At 39.5% G+C, this 26,936-nt stretch overlaps 1 protein-coding gene across 3 annotated transcripts in view; it reads right to left on the bottom strand.

The window, feature by feature from the left end:
- The window catches only part of Pard3b (par-3 family cell polarity regulator beta), a 1,003,618-nt gene that overhangs the window by 136,241 nt on the left and 840,441 nt on the right, over positions 1–26,936 (bottom strand). For all 3 annotated transcript variants that reach the window (XM_006496298.3, NM_001081050.2, XM_006496299.4), the window contains one exon: positions 26,249–26,545. In XM_006496298.3, coding sequence (XP_006496361.1) covers positions 26,249–26,545 — 297 coding nt within the window. The remainder of the gene's footprint in view (positions 1–26,248; positions 26,546–26,936) is intronic.

Here is a 26,936-nt window from a genome sequence, read left to right as displayed (position 1 = left end):
ATGGGGTGTGATGGAAAAAAGAGATGCATTCTATTGATAAAACTTCTCTGGGAAGGCTTCTAGAGGTTTGGGAAAGAAATTCAAATCTATACCCGTCCAACTGTGGAGACAGAGCATGTTGCTGAGGTGCAAGAGCCTTCTCGATGCAGCCTCGGGTCAGTGTAGACACACACACAGATGCCAACAGTAAATACAAACATGGCAAGAGAAGGCTCGCCCACCTGCCCTTTCAGGAAGCAGCACCGCCAGCCTCAGGAACATCGGAGTTTGTACTGAAATGAGGTTGCTCGCCATCTCCTTGACAGGAGGGAATGACAGCTGACACTTGGAAGATTAGAACTAAATTTGCTGCATATTTATTTTGACTGGTTTTGAAAATCTGTATCAGCTAAGGTTTGCCTTACATTGGTTGGAACCCCGGGCAGCAATGTCACCTGGTGTTTATTAGACACGCAGAACTCGGGCAGGCCTGGAATCACAGTCTCTCTCCCGCAAACAATCCCCAGGTGGTCTGTATCCATCCGGTGGAAAAGAGAAGCTCACCGGGCAGCTAAGCGCCCTCCTCAGAAGCAGACTTCCTTGTTCTAGCTGCTCAGGTTCTGTGTGGAAAACCCCACGGAGGCCCACCACCTTCTGCCCCCCTCTTGGCTCATGGAAAGAGCATGGGGTGCAGGGATGCTGGCTGGAGGCATCTTTCAACTGTCACTGGTCAATTAATGCAGCTTTTAGCTGCAATTATTGGACATCACCCTCCCCAGATGCTTCTGGGATTGGCAGACAGGAGGGTTTGCTCCCAGCCTTCGAGGGGGCAGGCTTCCTTTCTCTAAGAAGTACCTATTTTCTTTCCTTTTGCATCATTCTATTTTTACGAGAATGGAAAAGCTTTGAATTATCCGTTTTTCTAAAGTGAACCTCGACTGCATCTCTGAAAGCAGGATGTATTTGCCACTCAGCTGCCCATAATTGTAGCAAGAGCTGACCTGGGGGATATTATGCAGCAGAGGGCTATTACTTTACACAAGGAAAGGGTTTTTTGTGTGTCTGTGTGGTTTTTCCCCCGGGGGGAGGGGCTCTTTATACACCGAGAAGAAAAGATTCCAGATAATAAGATGGAATTTTAGAAAAGAAAAATAATTTTTCAAAAGAACTCAAAAGTCCACATGGTACAGTAGTTAAGTGTTGAGGCTCTGAAGTTGGTATAACTGGGTAGAGTCTGGTCTGCCTATGACACTGGGGTAGCCCCCACCCTCTGCATCCCACCTTCCTCATTTGCATGTCTAGGTTTAGCCAGCAAAGGTGCTTGTGAGCAAGCGTGAGGACCCGAGTTTAATTTCTGGGACCCACACGGTGGAAGGAAAAAACTGTAAGTCAGACATGTTGAACCCAGAGCAGACAGGTGTGGCCTTGTCCATGGCTCCTGGCTTTTGGGTGGTTTCATGCCTCATGGGTCTTTCACTGGTTGAACAAACCCAAAAATGGTTGTAGAAATGGAAACCAATCAACTTCTTAGCTAGGAGGGAGTTAAACTCTGGTACAGGCTCTGTTGGGGGAAGACCCAGGATTTCCAACTCTGGGAAACTTTTGAACAGGACACAATTAGCTGCCTGGGCTGGGTGATTTGGGTTTGATGCTTAGAAACAGGGAACTGGCCTGAACGAAATGTAAAAGTTCAGTATACGTTAATGCTAATGCTTTGTCCTTGGGCAGAACCAACATCCTTGCAGTTTAGAGGCAAGTAGACATTGGATTCTCCCACCCTGAGATCGATTTCTCATTCCACCCCCTGGCTGCCTGCAGTTATATTTGCCACCACTGGGATTTACACATTTATATTTCTGCCTCTCCCCCACTAGGCTGTGTTGCCTCTGAGGCTGGGACACAGACATTGCACAGGAGGCACTAATGGGTCAGTACAGGATACTTCGTTTGCTGGATGGATGGAGGAGTATTTAAAGGAGCCTTTGATGTCCTAATCACCAACCCCTAAGTAACTCATTATTCATTTGTCCAATATTTATTGAGTTAAGCTATGGCAAGTAATTTTTAAAAAAATATTTTTTACAGCATCTTCTATGAGCACAGCATAGCACTGAATACAAAGGAAAATGGATCCCCAGTGAATCAGCCTAGGGTAGAGCCAGACACATAAAACCCATGTTCCCAGCACCAAGAGCTGGAGACTTAAGAAGGACCAGCTTGGGCTGAAAACAATACAGGGCAATTCCGTGTCTGTTCCCAGCATCATAGAGTCTTCTTATAGATCCCATGGGTTCTGCCTACTCTAACTCAGCATGTGCAGCATGCAGGTAGGAAATAAAATATGCCTGGTTACCTGCCACGGAGGTTTCAGTGAAGACTCCTTCCATAAAAACACTTTCTAGTCTATTTTCCTACACAGCAGCTTTTCCTCCAAAGGACTATCCCTGAGGCAACTGCCACAGCTCTGCCAAGCTGGGCTTCTCTCCTGATGAAGTCCACTTCTTTAAAATGTTCTTGGTACACACAAAGGCTATCGCTATCAGGACTTCTGTTTCAGTGTGCAAGTGACTGGCCTATAAACATAATTTTTTAACAGCTTTTCTTCAGTAACTCTGACTGTTTAATTAATCTTCAGCCATTAACCATTCATTTAAAATGCCACTTACGAAATCTTAATTCTGCACATTATCAGCTGGTTCACAAATAGCTAACCATGAGCAGAAGTGTAATGATCTCGCTCCCCCGCTCCTAGCGCTCACCAAGCTTATAGCCAATTTTGGCTTCTTAATTAACCATATGCATATTAGCATTTAAAATTAAACTACAGCTTTATTTTTTATAAAGAATTAATGTGCAGCGAAATGTTAACTCACATTATTCTCCCTTTTCAAAGGTCTCCAAACAGTGTCTGGCTGGGCCATGGCCATTCGGGCTATCCAGTGATGACACAAATAGAACTGTCCCTTGCCTCAGTTGAGTACTCCCAAATGAATTCCTTCTCTTTTATTTTTTATTTATGTGTAAGTCTATGTTTCCGGGTGAGGGTGGAGGTGAGGTGTGGGAATTGGGGGTGGGGTGAGGGTGGGGGACTATCGAGGAGCAGAAGAGTATGTTCAATCTACTGGAGCTGGAGTTACAGGTGGTTGTGAGCCTCCTGACATGGGTACTGGGATCTGAATTCTGCTCTTCTGGAAGAGCAGCTAATACTCGCAATCACTGAGCTAAGTTTCTAGCTCCAGGGGACCTCATAAAACTGAAAATTTCTGTACACCAAAGGGAATTGGTCAAATAAAGAAGAAACCCACAGAATGAGACAGTCTTTGCCAGGGTATGTATGTGTATATATATATATATATATATATATATATATATACACACACACATACACACACACACACACACACACACACACACACATATATATATATATATATATCTGATAGAGGATAATACCCAGAATATGCAAAGTATCAAGAAAATTAAAGTCCCATTTAAAAAATGAGCTATGAATCTTAATAGAGTTCTCAAAATAAATAAAAACAGCTACAAAATATCTTAAAAAGTGTTCATTCTCTTTGGCAATTAAGGAAATGGAAATTAAAATACTTTGGGATTCCATCTTACCCCAGATAGAATGTCTAAGATCAAGGATGTGGGGGAGGGGACTTCTCATTTACTGTTGATGGAATTGAAAACTGGTGTAGTCATTATAGAGATAATTGTAGAGAATCTTCACAAGGCTAAAGGGAGGTCTACCATATGACCCAATGTTACCACTCATTACCATGTCCCCAAAGGACTTGACATCCTGTTCCACAGATACTTGCTGAGTCACGGTGTCTGCCACCCTCCTCACCATAGGAAATGGAGACAACCTAAATATCCTACAACTAATGAGCGGTTAACCGAGACATGTGATACATACACATAACAAAATTCTCGTTAGCGGTAAGGAAAACAAAATCATGAAATTTGCAGGTAAACGGATTGAAGTAGGAAATACACTGAGTGATGTAACCAGACCCAGATAGACAAACTGTGCGTGTTCTCTCTTATTTGTGGAACCTAGCTCAGAATCCTTAGAGCAGATAAGATAACTTAAAGTAAGCACAGAATCTAGGAAAACAGGAAAGGACCAAGAAGGGCGGTAGTCTAGAGAGGGGAGAGAGGGACATGGGTGCTATGAAGGGAGACACAGATGGGGAAGGCTTCTAATGGGGAGAGGGAAGGGCAGGTAGAGCAGAGGCAGTGAAGGAAGGATCACTAAGGATACTTGAAAAGGCCACAGGGAATTGTGTATTTTATAAGTTTACTGTCAAATACATTTTAAACATATGTGTATAAATAAATATACACATTGAATAGAGAAAAAAAGAGATACAACACCAAGGATATTTGAAAATGCCATAGGTTGATATATTATTTTATAAGCTTACTTAAATATACAATTGTGTGTGTGTGTTTTGATGAGTTATGTCATACATGGTAATAATGTTCCACCTCAGAGCCAGAGACTAACAAAAGCCCAAGCCAGGCATGGAAAACCTCCCTTTGAGTCGTTGGGCAGGGAATCCAATAGACCCAAACCAAATAGCCATTGCCTTTGGTTTTCTTCCAGAACTTGAAAATAAGACCTTCTTTCTGATGACACCACACTCTTTAAGCCTAGCCAATTCTCCAGAGCACATTTACTCATATAAGGTCACAGACCTTAGAGGAGAACAAACTGCCACCATTTTCCCAAACCAATGGAATTTCTAATTGTATTCTAAATACTTATTCTTATCCCCACAGATAAGTGCAGCTCTCACTGTTCATCGAAGGAGCTTCTTTTGTAGCAGATAGAAACCACTACAATAAAGCCAAGCTAGTCAAACATAGAGAACAAATGACCTTAGGATGGCTAGCTCCATTGGTAGATCCATAGTGCAATGCTGTTTGGACCCATTGCTCAGATGTTCTTGTTTTTATATTTAAAAGCAAGAGTTATTCTTTGTTTTGTTTGTTTGGATGATGGTTACGGGTAAATCCAGGGTCTTGTATATGTAGACAAATGCTCTACTATTGAGCTACATATTGAGAATACATGAAAAAACATCATTTTTTTTAGTGAATTATCCTTATTAGGTCATTTCAAATCAAATCCAGGAGATGGTAGCAAATAGAATATTCTGAGCCCACCCACCAAAAACACCATCAACTGATATTGAGATTTTTTTTCTAAGTAGAACTCTTATTATTAAAGCCTACTGGGAAGTTACCATTTCAGGTATTATTTGGGGCCAAAGTCCAAAACAAAATCTAGACACAGTCTGCTCACATTCAGTCATCACAATACACAGAAGACTCTATAGCATGAGTTCCGATGTGGGTTACATTTAGAATATAATACATTTCTTGTACCAGAACCAGTCTGATGTTCCAAGGACTGTGAGTCTTAGCTTAATTTAATAGGACACAGTGAGATACCTCCAGATTGTACAGATTGTATGTGTATATTGGGGAGAATTGTATAGTCTCTGTATCTTTCCTTCTTCCTTTTTTTTTTTTTTTTTTTGAGTTGGGGGAAGGACCGAGGATTAGACCTAGGACCTCACACATGTGAGGTAAGTACTCTACCATCCAGTTATAGCTTTAGCAAGCATTATGGTGAACTTAGAAATAAATGCTTTTTTGAGTGTGGAGCAGAGACTGCTGGCTAGTCTTCATTGTCAACCTGAATATATCTGGAACGAACTACAATCAAGAAATGTAGGGTACACAGGTGATCTGGATCTTGAGACAGGAAGAAAACACATCTTTGATTTGGATCTTGAGGCTGAAAGACAACACACCTTTGCTTTGGATTTGGGGGTCGGGTGACACGCTTTTCATCTGGATCTTGAGGCACACCTTTAATTTGGGCCATACCTTCCCTTCTGCTGGAGTCTTCCTTAAGGACCATGGAAGAAGGAAGGGGTTGTTTGCCTTCACTTTGTCAGCACATCCATTCCTTTGCTGGCATTGGAATCCATATCTTTGGGATTCCATGGCCTCTGCCTCAGTTCCTGCCTCCAGGACCCTGTCCTGCTTTAGTTCCTGTCCTGACTTCCTTGAGTGGTGAACAGCAATGTAGAAATGTAAGCAAAAAAAAAAACAAAAAACAAAAAACAAAAACCCCCGTCCTCCACAACTTGCTTTTTGCCCATGGTGTTTCATCAGAGCAATAGAAACCCTAACCTATATGACAGCTTCTTTTTCTTTTATCCAAATCCAGAGACTCTATGGAGAGTTGTAAATAAAGAATCTAGAATCAATAGAGTCAAAATCATGTGGCATCCTCTAGTCAAACTCCACGTGCCTAGAATGAGGACAGTTGTCTATTAAGAATGTTTTACAACATTGTGAGAGTGAAAATGGGGGAAAATAGCAGGCTGCTTTCTGAATCATAATGTGAATTGAGGTAGAGCAACTTTGAATTCATTAGATACTGGGGTAGGTGACACGCGGGTGGGTAACAGCCTCATTCCATTACATTATACCTGTGCAAATTGCTAAAGCTAGTTTCAGCTGAGAATGCCTGTGCAGGTGGCAAAAAAAGAAAAAAAATTAAAACTGCAATTAGAAACAGAAATGTACTGATTGATGAAGGGACTTTGAACCAAGCATGAGCATAAACAAGCCGAAACTCAGCAAACTCGGCATTTTGTAATCCTGTTAGCATTTCAGCTTCCAAGCCAAATAAGTACTTAAAATGCAAGCAGATCTTGACTCTGCAATTTCTGGGGCTGCATTCCAGGAGAATGACAATAATTTCATTTTTTGAAGGTCTCTTGGCCTGAAAGGAATCCGAAGAGCTTTCCAAAGAGTAATGGAGAAAACTTACTTCCGAAATCACTAAGCTTAACCCATTCTGCAGTTCCTTCACTGATCAATTCGTTTGATGAACAAGTACTTGATACCTACTGTGCTAAACACTGGGAAGACGCCTGAGGTAAGAAAAACCCACACAAAGGGCTTTTCCTTTAGGCCTGTGGAGCAGGGAACACAGGGTCAAGTCTGGATTTTGGTAGTTTCTCTTTTGACCCTCCTGAAACATTCCCTCAGAATCAAGGATACTCACTGTGATAGTTCAACTGCAGAAGGGGAAAGATGCCTTAATTGTGTGTTTGCCAATGGACACCAGGCCAGCAGCATGGGTGTCATCTGGCAGTTTGTTGGAATTGAAGATTTGAGGGGCTAATTTCAAAACTAGCCAGGAACTATGAGTGAGGGGACCCAGGGTTTGGGGTGCACCCTTTGAGTTTGAGAATATTTGACTGCATGGAGGTGAACTTCAACCATAGGAACCAGCACTTAGCCGATTAATAAAAAACCTGAGAGTAAGTGATGGGGAAGAAGATAGGTTAAAACTTGGGAGCAAGAAGGTTCAGGTTCCTAGGTAACTTGAAGGTGATGGTTAGCTTAAGATGCTGAAGAAAGTAGGAAGCCTTGTGTAATATGACTTGTCCTTGTATACATCTCTTGGTTTGCTGAAGGGAAGGGAAGGGAAGGAAGGGCAGGGCTGTGCAGACCGATTCACTCCAGCACTAAGCTTCCCTTCTTGTACCAGGAGGACCTTTGCTTCTGCATCTGCCAGACTGATTCCACAGCGAGCCTCCCCAATGGGCTCTTCTGCTGAGATGCCTTGTGTGTTCATTTTTGCCACCAAATTACTAATCGCTAAAATCTTCCAGATTCAACTTCAAATGTCACTTTCTCAATCACTAGCAACAACATAAAAATGTTTACAACATCCTAGGCCACTCCTTGGTAATACTCAGTGAATGGGTATAAATATTTAATATTTTTCTCCTCTAGAAGATCTCAAGTTCTGTTAAGGTAAGGACTGCATCCCCATTTTACTGAATGAATATATATGGAGTAAATACAAGAACTGCTTTAATAAATATTATAAGCTCAAATAAGTATTATGAAATCATGTTTCCTGAGCCTTAGTCTGGTAGGTAAGTTTCATCTATCTATCTATCTATCTATCTATCTATCTATCTATCTATCTATCTATCTTTTAGAAGTTTAGGGCAGAGCATTTTAAACCACAGTAGTGGAGAAGCCAGGAGGGAGAAGATGACTACATCTTTCCAAGAAATCAGCATGAGCCCAGTGCTACAGGTTTAACATGCATTAACTACCTCAAGCCTCCAAGAATAACTCAAGATTCAGGTATGCCTTCTTCCTAGTGTTAATGAGGCTCAAGGATGTTCACTACACAGCCCAAACTCACAGAAGTGCTGGGGGTAGTATTTAAGTGGAGAACTTATTTTCTGCTTTAAATCTCACGTTACTGAATACTATAAGAAAGGTACTTAAACTTTTCTCAAGAGACAATGTGATGCATGTAAGATGTCCCAACATTGGGGAATTACACAATACTCAACAAATTCTATTAGCAATTGCCTTCAGCGTGGCTACCGCCAGCATCATCATTATCCCCACCACCACCACCACTACCACTACCTCCATCATCATTATTCCTATTATGTTCCTAGAACTCTAATCTGACTTGTAAGCATGTTCTGGGGATCCTTTATCTGAGATAGCTAAGTTTGAAGAAATAGTGTCAGGAAAAAAAAAAGATTCAAAAGGAAATTTATGAACTGCATATCCTCAAAGCTGCATTTAGAGTCAAATGATCTGAAAATTATTACTGAAGTCTTCTGCTTTACATCTTTTATGTTTTCCAGTGGATTAGTTTTGAGTCTTGGAAATCACACAGACTCATAAAAAGTTGTTTCTGAGACTAATTTGTAACCAAGTTCACTCTAGCAATTTGGCACTGTATGCCCCCACCCTACCCCAAACACACACAGACACAAACCCACACAGAGACATACACACCACAAACAGACAGACACTCATGCATGTGCATACACACACACACACACACACACACACACACAAACAGAAAGAGAGAGAGAGAGAGAGAGAGAGAGGGGGGGGGGGCACAGATCTAGATTGCTTTGCTTATTATCTTCCTTGGAGTTTTTAGGTTTTGACTTATACAAATTACTGGGAAAATTGGTGTGTAGAACTCTTGACCCCTTTTCCTAAGCCTGGCTTTCCTGGCAGGCTGGAGCAAAGTTACAGTGAGTGGGATGCACTGTCAGGAAACTCAGAGATAGACAAGAAGGGGCTAGAGTTGAAAGACACTGCATATGTGATTCTTTCTGGGAGAAAATCAAGACCTGGGCTTCAAGAGAAGGAAACAGACCGATGACTAATAGGGTTCATGGAAACATATGCCTCCTTTTTGAAGTCTGAGCAGCAGCCATTGTGTTGTTTTCGAGGACTGCTTAGCCTTTTCTGCTTCCTTGGAAGCCTTGATGGCGTGCTCTTTGGTAGCTTTCTTGGTTTGTGGTTTCTGATTCTTGTTACCCCTTGTATTGGCATAAGATGTGCCTGTGATAGCCCTCTGGAGTCTGCATGATAGACTCTTTGAATTTCTCTTTGTACTTTCTTCTATAGAGAAAGGTCCAGTTAATATGTCAAAGATTCCTCTTTAAAAGGAACAGGAATTAACATTTGCAGTAAGTGGCTGGAAATCCTTCCCATTGGTCCAGGGATAACAAAGTCAGGAATTTGAACCGATCTTGTATTTGCTAAAACTGCACAGCTAGACTTTCAGGGTGAGGGTTGGCTGGTGGGAAGAAAGAAAAGTGGCGAACAGGCCACGTTAATTTTTTGAGAGTTTCTCTTTAGCATGGATCTTATCCAGTAGGCTAGGCTAGCTGGCCAGAAGCCTCAGATATCTATTTGCCTCTGTCTCCCTACTGCAAGGATCAAAAATATGGGTCAATATACTTGCAGTTGTAAATATGCAGTTTGAGAAGTCAGGCTTTCATGTTTGTATGGCAAGAACTTACTGACTAAGCCTTCACCCCCAACTCTTTCAATTCTTCTAATATCAAGGTTTTCTAACATTGATGCTATCATCACTTAGTATTAAAGAGAGACAGGGAAATTATTTTTTTTTTGTAATGGTGAAAGGGTTTGTTTTATTCTTTTTCTGTGAGAATAACCAAAAAAGTTGAGGGAACCAGAAGAGGGGAAAAACAACAACAACAAAGAACAAAACCACTTGAAGGCTTTGGAGAATTCTCAATACACTCAAGACTCTAGAGGCCAACATTGATTTTTGAAGAGTAGGTAGGTAAGCATATTGAACTGGATCCAAAATTCTGTGGCACTTTTCTCTACAAGTCATTTGCTAATTCACAGATGGCACAGACTCAAATGCTAAGAAAATGGTCAGAGTGCAGTGACTAAGATACTTTGAGCTAAGCAGAGTTCTTGGCATTCTTGTGGAATTGGAATTAGAAGCCAGAATTCAAAACCTTCCAAGGAAGAAAGACCCCTGTAACAAACCCATCTTTCTAGGTAGGGTCTCAGATAGGATACATCTTAGGAATACTAGACTATATACCCTCAACTAGCTTTCATGGCTCTAGAAGAGGGCATAACATTTTACAAAAAAGGAGACCACCAACAGTTTGACACAGCCACTGAACCACATCAATGACCAATATGGCACCACAAACCTACAGGCGCAATAGTCGCATGAATATTTTGGCTGTAACCAACAGCTCTTTAATTGGACTTAAGACCTGTTCAACAAGAAGGATACAATGATTAGCAATGGAAACCTAGCTAACTAGCCAATCCTAGTGAAATTATGGCTATGGGAGGAAAATTTATAATCACTAACTTACTAAACCAGCATAATCCCTAACAACATTCTATAATCATTTGTTCTGATATCTAAGATAAGTGTAGATTTTACCCCTCATCAAGGAAACTTCCTTTTGCAACAAATGCAGACCACTACAGAAAACCACAACCAATCAAAATGCTGAGTTGTGGAACCCATTCTCATTTGGTATAAACTCCCATACATAAGATTCATGGGACATTGCAGAAGAGAGGACGGAAAGTTTATAAAAGCCAGAGGATTAAGGATTTTGCTATGTGATTGTGTCTCCTAGTAACATCAGAAGCTATGCCCATAAAATCTCATCATCATGATCACCCGATCATGAGCAGAACAGGAATGACATCAATGAACATGCCAAACTGCACAGGAAAAAGCCCTCATGTCCTCAATCCTATGCTGAGAACTGTGCATAACTGAGGAAAGCTGAGAGAGGTGGTTTTCACCAAGGAAGGCTATACCAGTTGGCTATCTAGTGCCATATGATCAGTCCTGAAAACATATATACAAGTGAAATACATGTAAGTAACACTATATAGATTCAATAGGCTATAATTAGGAATATATCTGTATATACAAATAGATATATGCATGCAAAAACAGTGAAAAACTGGGCATGAATTTGAAAGAAAGTAGGGAGGAGTATATGAGAAGGTTTAGAGGGAAGGTAGGGAGAAATGATACTATATATGATTCTTAAAATAACTATAATTAGTATAGTTAAGAAAAAAGACAATAATAGAATTTCACCAGAGAATAACCATTTCAAGCAAAACAACAAAACCCAGGCAGACAGCCATGTGAAAATGAAAATTAAACTAATTAAAATTAAGGGCTCAACAGCTGGCTTAAAGGGAGATTGGGAACACCAAAGGCAAGACTAGTAAACCAGCAGGTATGATATTATAAAACAGCAAACTTGAAAGACAAAGGAAAAACAGGAAAATAGAACAGAAAGTTCTAATTTTTATTTCATTAGATTTCTGAGGCAAGGGGTGAGACAGAGACAAAGAAAGAGTATTTGCAGAGACACCATCAATTTCCCAAAGCTAGTAAGGACATTAACCTATAGATATATGAAGCTATATACATCCTACCAGGTTTAAATAGTGCATGTATATCTGTACAATACATATATACACACACAGAGATATGTACACATGTCCATATGCAAACAATGCATACACATAATACACATATCCACACATATATGTACCCACATGTATATATCCACATGCACATACATCCATATCCATATGCACGCACATCCACACACACAACCACATGCACACACACATAGATACATATGTACTCATATGCACATACATGTCCATATACACACAATGCATACACACAATACACATATGAACACACATATGTGCACACATGTACACAACCACATCTACATGCACACACATGTATGCACACATCCACATTCATATGCACACACATCCATATACACATGAACACACACACACACACACATACACACACACAGATGTCCATATGCATACAAGTGCACATTCCAGTAAAAGTGCTGAAATTCAAGATCATGAAAAAAATTGAGTCAGTTAAAAGTACAAGACATATTATTTCCAAAGGGATTGCAGTAGACTGACAACAGACTTTTATGAAAATATTGAAGCTAATAAACAATGGAATCATAGTTTAGAAATGTTAAAACCCTCTAACTGATAAAACTGAAGAGACAAATTAATTTACACTTGTAGGGTAGAGAGTATATTCACAGTGGGGTAAGATGAGTGGTCAACAATAAAATAATAGAGAAATCCCTAAAACCAAATCGCAGATGTCTAAATAACTCACAAGGCAAAGAGAAGTTCTCAAGGTAAGCTCAAAAGTTATATGACAAATATACAGTGTATTAAAATGCATGTGATATCCCTAAAGCAAGAATGAGGGAAGAATTTAAAACAAATTTTTACATTAGGCAAGAAAGTCTTAAGTCAGTATTCTCAGCTTCACTTTAGAGAAACTAGAAAGAAGAGACACAGAAACAGCCAACCCAAAACAGAATGAAGGAAATAATAAAAAGGAGAAACCAATGAAATTAGAACCAGAAAAAGAATGAGGAAAAAAAGTAGTTGGTCCTTTGAAAAGTCAAACATTGTCAAGTTTCCAAATAAAACAAAAGAACAAAAAGTGACAAAAAGAGAAAAACACAAGTTTTAAATATCAGGAAGGGACTAGGGTAGCACCAGTGACCCTGTAGGCTATCAGCTGATAAGCGGCTATGGGGACAGTTAGTCTGTAACATGCTTGCATCAGAAGACAATTAGACAATGCACCATCATTAGGATAAGAAAGATACTACAGATAACTCTATAATGTAATTTTGTTTTAAAACATGGATCAAGTCCTAGAAAGATTAAAACTACCATAATTCACACAATAAAACCTAATTTGAACAGACTTACAATTCTGAAGGTCTTTGAATTTATAATTAAAAACCTCCTAAAGAAGAAATGTTAGGTATCTGACAGTTTTACTAGAGAGAGCTAGCAAAGGTTTAAAGAAAAATTAATGCTATTTCTATCCACTCTTCCAGGAAAAAAGAAGTGTGTGCCACTTCCTTACTTAGCCAGCAAAGCTGGTCTCACCCCATATTGAAACTAAAGATGATATAAAGAAACCTGTAGACTGGTAATCCATATGACTCAGATGCACAAATGCTTGTCAAAATAGTAGCAAATAGTAAAATACTGCAATAATTATATACCAAAACTAAGTGGCATTTATTTAGTTGTAGTTGGTTCTGTGTTTGATAAAGGTTAGCTATAATCAGCATATTAACAAGCTAGAGAAGAAAATCATATGATTGTATAAGTTAAAATAGAAAAATCATCTGCTAAAACTCATTGGCTTATAATAACTCTCAGAAAACTAGGGATTCAAGCTGAACTTCTGTAGCATCATAAAGATGCCAACAAAATCCCTGCAACTAATATTCAAAGGTGAAAGCCAGAATGATTTCTCCACATGATAAAAAAAAAAAAAGAAAGCAAAAGTCTTCAGTCTTTCCATTGCTGTTCAACATGGCCATGAAAATTACAGTCTGTGCAATAAGGCAAGAAAAAATAAAAAGGTCTACAGGGAAGAATGGAAGAATGGAAGAATGGAAGAAATAGAGCTTATTATGTTCATAAAAAAGCCAGGAGAGAGTCATTTCTCCCATCTCTTTAGTAGCCATAATATGAACCCTTTCAAAACATCTCTCAATAGGTGAGTGGCTAAGGGATTATGGTACATTTGTACTGTGGTCTACTACCCAACAACACCAAGTAAAACATTTTGACAATGACAAGAAGGGTAGATTCAAGAGCATTATTCTGTTTGAAAAGAGTCTCAGAAGGTCATATTCTTCTCTATTTACCTGATTCTCATTCTGAACTATGCTATTTATGGCACAGTTACAGAGATGTGAACTAGACTGGTGATTGCTGAGAGACAGGGATGGGGGGATGGTATCTGACTATAAAGGGGACTGTGAGTGAGCTCATTGTGGTGATGGAAATATTTCTGGATCCTGACTGCAGAAGTGGTTACACAGATAGTCACACGGCTTAGAACCAATAGCAACTTTCCTCTTTGATATTTTGCTAGAATTATACAAGATACATTAATTGGAGGAAAAACACTGAAAGGAATAATATATTTCCTCACCCATTTTTAATTCACTGTTAAGGACTAACAAGGGAATTAACAAATAGTATTTTTATGAAAGTTTCTTGCTATGTAGCTCTATGGGGCCTCAAACTCAAGACCTTTATGCCTAGCCTTCCAAGTGCTATGATTATAGGCATCCATCATTGTGCTACTTTCTATGGAATTAATATTAATTTTAATGACAGGATGGTACAAATTCTCAGGAATTACTACATATAAAGACACTACTTATTAACCATACAATGCTATTTCCTACTTATGTATGCACACACATTTAAATCCTAGGAACAGAATTCTTCTGTAGGTACTGTCTTATGCCCTTTTATAGACACAGATATCAAGAGATAGATGGTAAGTGATTTGGTTTTTAAAGTTACACAACAATGATGGAAAATAGCTGAGCTAGTCCTCAAAACATATGAAGTTTCAGCTTCAGAGTCTATGTTCAGCTTCTTATCTTCTCTCTTGTACATATGTTTCCTTTCCTGCCTGTACTTGTCCATAGGCTGGCTCAAAAACAGAGGTAAAAGCATCAGATAGAAGTCCCATTAATATGATGCCCACTACTCCTATAGCACGCTTCCAGGGATCTCAGGGCAAGCTTGCTGGTGAGCTCTTTTGTTCTGTGTCTGACTTTAAGAATAGCCTTCCCTAGAACACAACTATTCTTTTTGGCTTCTAGTGTCCAGTGCATGCAACCTGAACCATGAATTCTGGTCTTGGACTTTCATGAAGAATCTACCAGACAAATACTGCTATGGTATAAGGAGGTCTGATCAGGCTTTGGCCAAAGGATAAGTGTGGATCAGGAGAGGTGCTCTACTAAACTTGACACAGAAAGTGCACTGAGTATGCATCAAAAAGTTTCCTTTTTAGGCTGGTCACACAGGTATTGACCACCTGAGAAGAGAGAGACTGAGTGCTGGGCACATTGGAGGGAATTCCAAGGCTTGCTCAGGCTTGCCTGTGGGCCTGTAAGGTAGAATAACTTGGGAATATTGTTTCTGTATGGATTCATATCAGCCTTCAGCCATGCTCTCTCTAGAGGATGAGTATTCCACCACATATAAATATTAAAACATCTCTTTAAGATGTTGGATATTTATGAGTGCTAGCATTAAAACTATCTTTTACTGCCCCCTTTCATCCCACTGATTATTTATTGTTTGAAAAGATAAATACAGGAAAGTAATTGACCTAACAATGGCCTATTCTTGATTACACATTGCATTAAATACAAAAAATTGTAAAGAGGGCACTTTGAGATCTGTCCTTAGCATCAGCAAAGATTGTATAATGAAAAGGTATGTGGCTTAGCCTAATAGATGAATGCAAACCACAGGTCACAAGAGGCTTGAAGTAACTGCATCAGCCTAGCTGTGCAGGGAAAGGATACACTTCTGTATCTCCACAGCCTTGAACACAGTGTTTAGTATATAACCGGCATCTCAGAATTTATGGAATGAATGGATGAATGAATGATAGAAAGGAAGAAAGGAAGAAAGGAAGAAAGGAAGAAAGAAAGGAAGAAAGGAAGAAAGAAAGAAAGAAAGAAAGAAAGAAAGAAAGAAAGAAAGAAAGAGAGAAAGAGACAAAAATGTAAGGAGGGCCATCTGATAGCTGAGGACGAACTTGGCTGTTCTTTATATACAGTTGGCACCATCTTCCTACAGGCCAGGTGCTCTTCTGTTTGTGCTGTTTTAAGTTGAACTGAGGATAGCCTATGCATATCCTTCAACCTCCTCTGAGTAAATAGACTTAGCTAAATGAATAGATCCTGAAGTTCAAGTCATTTGCTTGAAAAAAAAAATACCATTTACGTGGATGAATACACAATAGTTTTAACAGTCAGGGTAGAGTGTTCCTAGGGCACGCTTATTTATTTGAGGTTAGGGTGGGAGGTGTTCTTAGGAGTAGATTGTCATTGTGTACTAACCCTCCTCCATGGAAGGCTGTCTACACCTTTTATTCTGAAAATGATAATTTAGTCTGCCCTTTATTAGGAACCTGTCCTAAGAGCAGGGCCCTCGGAACATGGGGGAAATTAATGAGAACATCACGTTTTAAATAGAGAAGGGGTAGAGGAGAGGCGGGTTAATGGTAAAGCTGTTACTCAGCACTGTTCCGGCCATAGCGATTCTTTCATTAGGAGAGTTCTCATTATTGTTTAAAAGTCACTTAAACATTGATGGTATTATGTTCTGAGGGGAAAATCTGATTGCCTCATTCAACTGATGAGTTAAGTCTCCATGGAAATAGCATTTATCACTGGGATTCCTGAAGTGAAATGTGATGGCTCTGGTTCTGTTTGCAGAACTAAAAGAGAAAGAAAGAAAGAAAAAAAAAACCCACATCTCTAAGAAATTACTGTATTCACTGTTCTGATCTCACACACAGGTTCCATAGAGGTATGAGTCAGAAGAAAGATCTAAAATACTGCGAATCTGAAATAAAATTAACTGGAAAAATCACTAGGGAGGAGACCGGGAACAAACATCAGTCTCATGTGAGCTGTCGGTGACAGAGCTCGGCTTAGTAAAATGCTGAATCTCTGCAATTAATGCACTGTTGTGACAAGAGACATCAATTATCCTGCATTGCCCCGGCAGCACATGATCTGTCCCCCCTCCCCCTCCCCCAGCTGTTCCCACCTGGCTGGGTAGCTTGTCTGGTAATACCTTTCATATCTGCCTTTCCTCTTCTCGAAGAATTCCCCAAAACAAAATTTTCAGTGAGTGTGAAAACTGAGAAGACAATTAACCAAGTGCTTTAGTCAAGTAACATCAGAAGTTGCTCAGACTGAAATATTTCTGCCTCAGCAATTAGAGAGGGGCTATAATCTCTTACTAAGGATAACTTCTCACAGGATTCTAATATGAATTTCCTTGACCTAAGTGCTATGTACCCATCATCTGCAACTTTTGGATTATTAGAGGGAGAAGAATGTGGAAAAGAAAGAAGTCATCTAGACTTGAGCTAATTGTGGTGGATTCCATGGAGTGATCTATAAGAGCCACTTGGAACTCCTTTTTTGCTCCTTTGAATTCATTTGCTGGAAAGATGAAACACTCACTAGTCTTTCACATTTTCTTGCAAGAGGAAGTGACCCTTTAAATTCTGTTAATGTGAAGTTATTGGAGACTTCCGGAAATTTTATTTTATAAAGAGATCAACTTGCTTAGCATAGTTCACTGGCTATTTCACCCTTTCAGATTTTTCTTTGCAAAGACTAGACATGAGACTATCTTAGAGTTATAATGGAACATGGTGAAACCCACCAAGATGAAACCCACCCACAGGAGGGTACACCCATAGCCTCTGGTCTTCCCCAAATCAAAGGCAAGCAGGGAGATGAAAGGAGGTCATTTGAAGAGGGCTACATGAAGTTCTTAATGGGAAACATAAATATATCCATTGAGTTTTCTGTTTTTGTAGCCAAAAAAAAAAATTCTTATTTCACATACTGTGTTATTGACAGCTCTTTAGGGCCCATGGAAATTTGGCCAGTCCAGCAGATGGATGTGGACACTTTAGTGACATGGAAAGAAGATAACCTTGATTCCGGTGACTGGCTTAGGAATATCTAATGAGCTATGGATTGAGAAGGATAATTACCTAAGTACCCCACTGTTTAACAACTACATTATTCATGTATGCAGATGATATGACAAGTCCCACAGCATCTGAGATGTTTTTCAGTTGCTTTATAGATTATCCTCTCACTTCCTTTCCTCTTTCTACCTTTTTGGTTCTGGTGATTATAATATCTCAGCAAGAGTTACAGCTAAATGTAGGATTAACTTTTAGAATCATGTGGTCATGGAACAGATGGAATCGATCAAGTTCTGAAATGCATGACTTCAAGGGTCAAAATACAACGAAGAACCTTTGTAAACAGTTATATTTAACTTACTGACCTTCTCAATATAGAGCCCATTGTGCTATATGGTTCAATGTTATCGTGAAAAAGCTTTCCTGAAGATTTAGAGTTGATGTTTATTGAGGCAGGACTTATTTCACTTAAGTCACAGACAATCTACTGGATATAGCAGATACCTTCTCTTCATTTTACAGCTCTAAAACTTAAGTTTTTGAAAAATTAATCAATTTGAACCAATGTCACAAGAAGGCCCCAAAGCCTCGTGCCTTTCCAAAATTGAATACACTTACAATTTAAATATTTTCACAATGGATTTTATTTACTACTCTAACGCTATACTGTGATTTTGTTGTTGTTCAGGAAACAGACCTAGTCATTAGACTGAGTTTCTTGAGGATTGATTCTGCTTTTAAACTCCCTTGTATGAGCTTTGGAATGTAATAAATGCTCAATAAAAGTTTCTACAAAGCACTTGTAAGTACATACTGGAGCATTAAGGCCACTTGCCTGCATTGCTGGGGTGTTCCCTGCTATTTGCCACTTTGATTTCCCTGTTGTATTATGTTAGTCAATAAACATCCTTGTAAGCAAATGCAGAGTCCAGTATTATTGGACCACATTACATTTTAATAATTCACTTTAAATGTATACATTATTTGGATTATCTGTTAGAGAAAGTAATTACTTTAGGATTCACTAAGAACATGTGGTTTCCTTTCTTAGCTAGGTTATGAGATGGCAAATGGGGCAACTCTTAACACATGGGGAACCTCAAAATAAGTCAGAGGTTTTACAGTGTTTCTGTTAAAATGGAGAATGTAAACTAGATACTGGTCAACTAAATTAATAGCCAAGCGAAGATTCCACAGAGGGCAGATAAATGGAGGTCTCAAGTACTGAATTGTAAAGATTATATTTGACACTGATCAATGATCTTATCAATGACATATATGAGTCACAATGATTAAATATGAGAGTAATAAAACTAAGCCCACGAAGCATAGCTAATATTTTTGATAAAAAGTCCCCATCTTTATGGATGATAACAATGGGCTAAAAGTAACAATTACTTTTGGGGGTGGGGTGTTGTAAGATAGAATGTCCCTATGTAGCCCATCCTGAACTCTAGCATGATTCTCCTGCCTCAGCACTGGACCTGTTAGGATTGCAGGTGTGAGTCATAATGCCTGGTTTTAATTTGTAACAAACATATTTTTAGCTTCCAATTAAAAGAGACAAGATTCAGTAATACATAGCTTGACAATTGTCCTGGTACTGTCTTGTCAACTTGATACAAGTTAGAGTCAAGTGAGAAGAGGGGAAATTAATTGAGAAAATACTTTCACAGTATTGGCCTATGGGTGAGTCTGTGGGGCTACTGTCATTACTAATGACTGATGTGGAAGACCCCAGCCCACTGTGGGCAGGTCTGCACTGGGCACACGGTCCTGGGTTGTACAGGAGAGCAGGCTAAGTGAAACAGGAGGAGCAAGCTGGTAATCAGATTCTTCCATGGCCTTTGTTTTTAGTTCTTATTTTCAAGTTTCTGCGTGGATTTCTGCCCTGACATCCCTTCTAGATGGAAGCTGAAGAAAACTCTTACCATATTGTTTATTATAACAGTATAACAATAACACTAACAAGAAAGCATAGAAGCTGAAGGGGTCTGCAGCCCTATAGGAGGAACAGCAATATGAACTAACCAGTACTCCCAGAGCTCGTGTCTCTAGCTGCATATGTAGCAGAGTTTGGCCTGGTTGGCCATCATTGGGAGGAGAGGCCCTTGGTCTTGTAAAAATTCTATGCCCCAGTATAAGGGAATGCCAGGGCCAGGAAGCAGGAGTGGATGGGTTGGGGAGCAGGGGGAGGGTATAGGAGATTTTTGGAGAGGAAACTAGGAAATGGAATAGCATTTGAAATGTAAATGAAGAAAATATCTAATAAAAAAGAAAGCATAGAAGCTTTAGATAAAAAGTATAACATAAGCTAGAAATTGTAGCTGACAATCAGGTTTTGGTCACATTAATAAATATAAAAAGAATAAAAGATTAAGGCCAAGGAATACAAAATCCTTTGGCTTCTGATGCATCTGGAAGACAGTGTCCACTTGTGTACACCACGATTAACACAGTGATCATAAAGTCAATAGACTTGAGTGTGTCCAGGGAACAGACACCCAAAGAGCTATAGATGTGGATTACAAACCAGGACTAAAATAGCTGGAAGAGTTTATCCTCAAGAAATGATTGCCCAGTGATCCTAGGGCAATGTGCCATACCTTCTGTACCCTGGTATATATATATATATATATATATATATATATATATATATACCAGGTATTATATTATTATGTATAACAGTATTACTATATATAATAATTATATATGTAATTAAAAGGTAAATTGTTTTTAACCATCACAGCATTTGAGACATCATGGCATTAAGCCTCCATCATGTAGAGAGGTGAGGATGCTCTGCATTGACCAATTTGTGGGATTTCAGGACCACACCTTAAGTACAAATCGTCTACCAGCTCTTCCTCCCACAGCTGCCCCTTAATCTCTCTCCTGATGAGTTTGAATGCCTTACCCTGGTGACCAAGGCTCGGTCGTCCTCCCTCACTTGTGCTCTTGAGCCTTCCTGTTTTATTTCTGGCCATTGACTCCTTTCTTTCCGGTCTGTCTAATGACCAATTTCTTAAACTGTGAATTACAACCACAGATGAAGTCATAAATGAATATAAGGGTTGCAAAAAATTGCCAACAATATAAGGTCTCTGGATGCACCATGGCCACATAATTGATTCATGGTATTTTTTGGCAGCACTCTCCCTTGATGTATCCTAACCTTCACTGCAGCCTAGGCCCAGAACACATAACATAAACACTTTACCCTGCATGCATCATGTACAATGAACATGAAACTTTGGCTCAGATTTGAGACTACTGTATGTTAAAGAGTATAATATTTTTACTGTACCTCTATGACTATTAGAAACTAAAACTTCTATTGTTTTCCTATCCTCAGTTCTCAGTATGTAAATATCAAATTCATGTATCTTTCAACCATACTTCGTTAGAATGTTTGATTTAAAAAATTGATGTTAGAGTTGCTGACTTGAATTTCACTGAAAAAAAAATCATTACATGAATTCTAGTCTGTGATGAGCACAGAATTTCCAACGGTTTTGAAAGGGGCCCTAAGCATACTTCTGTCATTTTATATTATGCATTTATGTGAAGTGGTATTCTCAGCATTGACAATTATAAAATCAAAGTATTGATCAATTCTGAAAAACGTGGAAGATGCTTTATGTCCTACAGTATCAAATATTCAGCCAAGATTTAAATCTTTATGTAAAATAAACAAGCATACATCCCATTAGCATGCAAATCTTCTTCCATTTATAATGCCTGCTAATATTACACATAAAGAGTCATCTTAATATAAATTTATTTATAGTACATTATTAGCAAGTATTTTATTATTATTACTTACATACTTTGGGGTTGCATAAAAATCTTGGGTGGGAAAGAGTTGTGGGAGGAGTTTACAAAGCCCTGCCCTCACCTGCCACACTTCCTCTCACTTTGACTTTCACCTATGTTTCACCCCATCCACTAACCCAACAGTCCCGCTACAGTAACTACCATGTACCAACCACTGTCTTCTACATATCTCATAACGTATAGCAACACCTGATGAGGGGGATATACCATTTCCTCTCATTCCCTAGTGAACTTAGGACTGACTACCAGTCCTGGCCCTATGCTCCGTAAGTATTTGTTGCATTGCTTGCATGAAGATGCAGCATGGCATTTTGGGAAAGTTATTTTTCTGAAGGCTGTGTAGTGGAAGAGAATTGGACCCAGATCAGCCCCCACACCAGAAGTCATGGTTTAACATGCCATTAATTTGTATGTTAAGAGCCCAAACTAAGCCACCTTACCTGCATACTGTACTAAGAAGGAAGAAGTGTGTCTATGTAACAGGCTGGGTTAGGTGAAAGAAAGGTATAGAAAGGTCTAGAATGAAGTCCCAATACTGGGCAAGTTACTCACATTCTCTGAGCTTATTTTCTACAACATTGTTATAAGGGGACATTGTTAGTTTGGAATCACCATTTTAGATGTGACTTCAAAGACACAGTCTTTCCCATCCAATAACCCTCTCATTACCTCTAGGCTCACTCTCTACAGTCTTACCACCAAAGCAATTCCTATTATCAGTTCTCCTCTGCTCCTTCTAAGCCACTGACTCTGTCCTCTCTAAGTTACCAATGACCTTTTAGTGGCTACAGTTTCTTGACAGGCTTTATCCTCTCCACCTCTGTGGACACCGTTATGATACTGGCTACAGGATCTTGACATATATCAGTCTCCACTGCACATATGTCATCACTCAGATTTCTGGAGCCCACATTGGACAGCCGCAGGACACTTGTCATCAGTTACTATCAGCCAATTAAGTATCAACATGAGATGTGACACAGTGACTCCAGTGTGCCATGCAGTCTCACTTCCTGCCACTTTCCTTCCTGCTTACATGCATGTTCTGGGTATTTCTCAACTTCCTCAAATGCATGCTCTGTCTAGCAACTTGACCTTCTTACATAACTATTTTGTAAGAGAAAAGAGGTATCTTATTGTACCTAATCAATGTTTAAGGAGCCTTCCAGAGCCAGCTCCACTCTCACCTGCTTTAGGAGGCCTTTTATGTGTAGCCTAAACAAGGGAAAGAAGCTTTCACTTCTAATTACAGAGTATTACAATTCTCCGTTTCCACATGTCGTGGGTTTCTATTGATTAGAAAAGGAATTCCTCTAATCCTTATGAACATGTCAGGATAGCCCTCCCATCTTCCCTAGAACTTTCTAGAGTATATATAATATAGCAGATGCCAAATAAATGCTTATTGAATGAAGAAAGATTGAACAGATGACTAGATAAGTGATATGCCCTTCACTTTAAAATATGGTAGGTTTAGAACTCAGAGTGTCTGCTTGGAATGCTATCTAATGGAAATCTTAGATTTACGTGCACCCAGAATTTCACGGATACAGAACAGTACAAGTGGTCATAACAGTAACCATGATGATAATAGCTATCATTATCTAGTGTTTACTGTGCATCAAGGCAAAAATCACTTGCTTTAAGACTTTAAGGAAAAGGAACAGCGCAGTCTTTAAATATAATTAAAGATAAGAGCAGAATCAAGACAATTCTGGGTAAAAAGAGTCACTCTTTGATCTGTTATCTAAAAATTTAACAGCTGTCTAAAACTCCGCAGAAGGCAGATTTGGAGCATTTATTAACACAGAGGCAAAAGCCAAAATTAAGACTCCATTACTCATACAGATATGTGGACTGGGCAGTAAATAAATAATTTTTTGGCAGCATTTTATAGTGACTGTCTTTAACATTATCCAACGAGATTTCTTTCCTGGTCTACCTACATGGGTAAAAATTAACTTAAAATACCATATATATGTATGTCACGGTTTAGATCTAAAAATTCCCCCTATTGATTCAGTATTGAAGGCTTGGTTCCAGTACAGCTGTGTTTATAGCTAGGGCCACAGAGAGACGGCAACTTTGTCAGTGGGTTCATCTGTTGATAAGGTCATAGCTATTCAAAAGTAAAGTCAAGTCTGAGGAAGTAAGTGTCTGAAGGGAGCATTTGCTAATTCTTCCCCTCTCTGTGACCAAATACCTGACAAGAAGCTACTTAAGAAGGTGAGAGTTATTTTGGCTCACAGTTTGAGGGTGCAGTCTATTATGATGGAGACATCATGACAGCAGAAATTGAAGCAGCAGTCTCATTATCAGGAAGCAAGCTGAGAGAAATTCTATTGTTCAGCTTGCCTCCCTTTTAATTCAGTATGGGATTCTGGCCCATGAAATACTTGATGCCTACTTCATGATGATAACCCGATGTAGAAGCTTCCTCATAGATATGCCCAGATTTGAGACCCTGTCAATTTCACAATCAATATTAGCCAAAGGGCATGATTGTGAAGGGTTAATGATGTCCCTGGTTCTTTCTATGTGATCTTCTATGCTTCCTGCTGTCATTAGATGAGTAGTTCTCCCCAAACACATTCTCCCCATCAAGATGTGGAGCCCAGAAACAGCTGGGCTGAGCAGCTATAGATGGCTTAGACTGAGACCTGGAAAACTGTATGGACATAAAGATTTCTTCTTCTTGAGTTGTTAATTTCCTGGATTTTGTTACAAGAGATAGGAATTGGAACAATCCTAGGGCTTAAAAATATGGGTAAAATAAACTTTGGGTGACAAATATTTTAGGCATGATGAGTTCTGGTTGTTTAGTATTCTTGGAGATCAAGAACACATATTAACACATCAAGGAAATAAAAGGGCACAGGAAAAGGAAAGCCTGTTTCTGTGGTTTAACTCAGCTTGTGGGTTTGCTACAAATTTCTTTTTGCAGAATAGTTCACATTTATTCCCATGGAATTGACATTGGGACATACCAGCTTGGGAAGGTCTGCGAAATATAGTCTTGGGTGCTGGTGTTCGATCAGACATATGCAAAGAGTATTGCTATGAAGCCCTTTCTGACTTAGAGAAAGGAAGATTGACTATGCTTTAGCCTAGAATAGACTCAAGTATAGTATTATTATTTACATGATAAAATTCAACCCTATGTGAAGGCTGGAGAGAAAAAGGCCAACTCTTAATCAATCCTTGGAATTAGCAATTTACTTATGATGGCCGTATTACACAGTCATAGGAATTTATATTTTCATTCTGTCCTAACGAAAAACTTGACCATCTTTCTTTAATATTATCAACCTGGAAGCTTGACAGTAAGGATTAAAAATTGCTCCTGGCTTCCCACTTGGTTATTGGAAAGGTTCTGAAAGGTAATCAGTCTTGTGAAGCCCCACTTTACAGTCTGCATAAAAATGCCATGATTTCCCTTCCTCTCCCCAACCTAATTGAAAGTGCATAATATCACCCAGCTGGGGAAATGTGTAAACGGTAAACACATGCAATATATCATGCTATCACACAGACGCTGGCTACTGCTAGGGACCGGGTGCTTGTCAGAACCCTCAGAAATCGGGAGAATGAGTCTTTATCTTTCATCTAGAATGAGAGTTTCTCACACCTTCATCCTCACCTCCTCTCCCCAGATTCCAAGCAGAAGCAATCAGGTTAGAGCCAAGTCCATCTACCCACTCCTGGAATGTGGGACTCCAAGGTCACCTAATCCCACCTTTGGATTTGCAGTCCCTCCCTACAAAGCTCCCTTGGACCAGCATTTCCCAAGACATGGCATTTTTTCTTTTGGCAAGAGGTGGGGTTGGAATTATCCTGTTCCTTACTTCCTTCAGACAGATGCTCCCAATATCGTGTTCCCTTGCTGCTAAAGCTACAGGTCACCTCCTATCTTCCTTTACTTCATCAAACTCCTAGGACCAAGATTACCTCGTTTTCTGCCCCTGCTCATCAGTGAATAGCTAGGCAGTTTAGTTTTCCCTATCTTATTTGTCTCTATAGCTGTCTATAGTCCTACTTCAATTACACCCATTCAGAAGCCATTTTCCCTTTTCTGACTCTGTATCTCCAGGTTCCATGCCATCTTCTTGAATAAGTGTCTTACAATAGGGATCTTAGGACAAAAGACAATATTCCTTCAAAGCTTTCATTAGTTCTCCACCACTGTATTCCTGCAAAAATTGTTCCCTGTTGTTCCATGTGCTGTACTGTCACCATCCATTTATATCACCTTATAACCGGCCATTGTTTTATTTTTGATGACTGATACCTTACTAGTAGGTCAAAGTGCAACACTTGTCTAGGGCACCATGTCACTGTGGTTTTAATAGATTGAGGGATGGATATGTTTTTATCTGCTTCAGCAGTAGAGATGATTTGAAACTTACTGAATTAAAACTGCATTCATCTTTCACTCAGTTATATTACCTGTCAGCTAGGGCTGGTGGATGATATGGCTTGTTGACCTTGGCATAGAGACCCTCTAAGTGGTCTGGAGACAGTGGACGCCCATCCCGAGGGTAAGCAAGTGGTCCAGCTCGAAGGGGAGATGGAGATCTAAAGACATTTGCTGATGCACATGGTTCCCGAAAGTGGTTCACTCTGGCATAATTGGGGTCCATTTCGTCATCGTCCATATCGTGCACTGGTCCAGTCACTGCCGTGGCATAATCAACAAGGCCTCTTGCCTGCTTTTCTCTCAGCTCCTGATGTTTTGCTCCAATCCTGAAAAATATAGAAAAGACAGCATAAACTAATGTGAATTTCCTGTGCTGATCTGATGAAGTAGTCTCCTGAATCTGTGTTAACTCTTGCTAGCCACTTAGCTGTCACTCCCTGTTTCCTCAGGATCATACCATGCAGAAATGCCAACAGCATAAGAGGATTAATTTTAAATCCATGACCTTTATTTGTCACAGAGTCTTCACTTTGATAGCAATGCTATAGGTATTTTGACATAACGCTTACTGATGATTGGGAGGATAGCAGTCCCTCCCTACAAAGCAGCTGTGCTTGTGGCAATAGTACACCCCAAATGCAATGTACCATGAGAGTCTTTCTTGGGACAAGGCTGCATGGGAAAGAGCCCATCAGAGTCTTATACTTTATTATGACT

The sequence above is a fragment of the Mus musculus genome, chromosome 1, assembly GCF_000001635.26.
Source record: "Mus musculus strain C57BL/6J chromosome 1, GRCm38.p6 C57BL/6J".
In the NCBI taxonomy this organism is placed as follows: Eukaryota; Metazoa; Chordata; class Mammalia; order Rodentia; family Muridae; genus Mus; species Mus musculus.
This window is presented reverse-complemented; position numbering and strand designations above follow the sequence as displayed.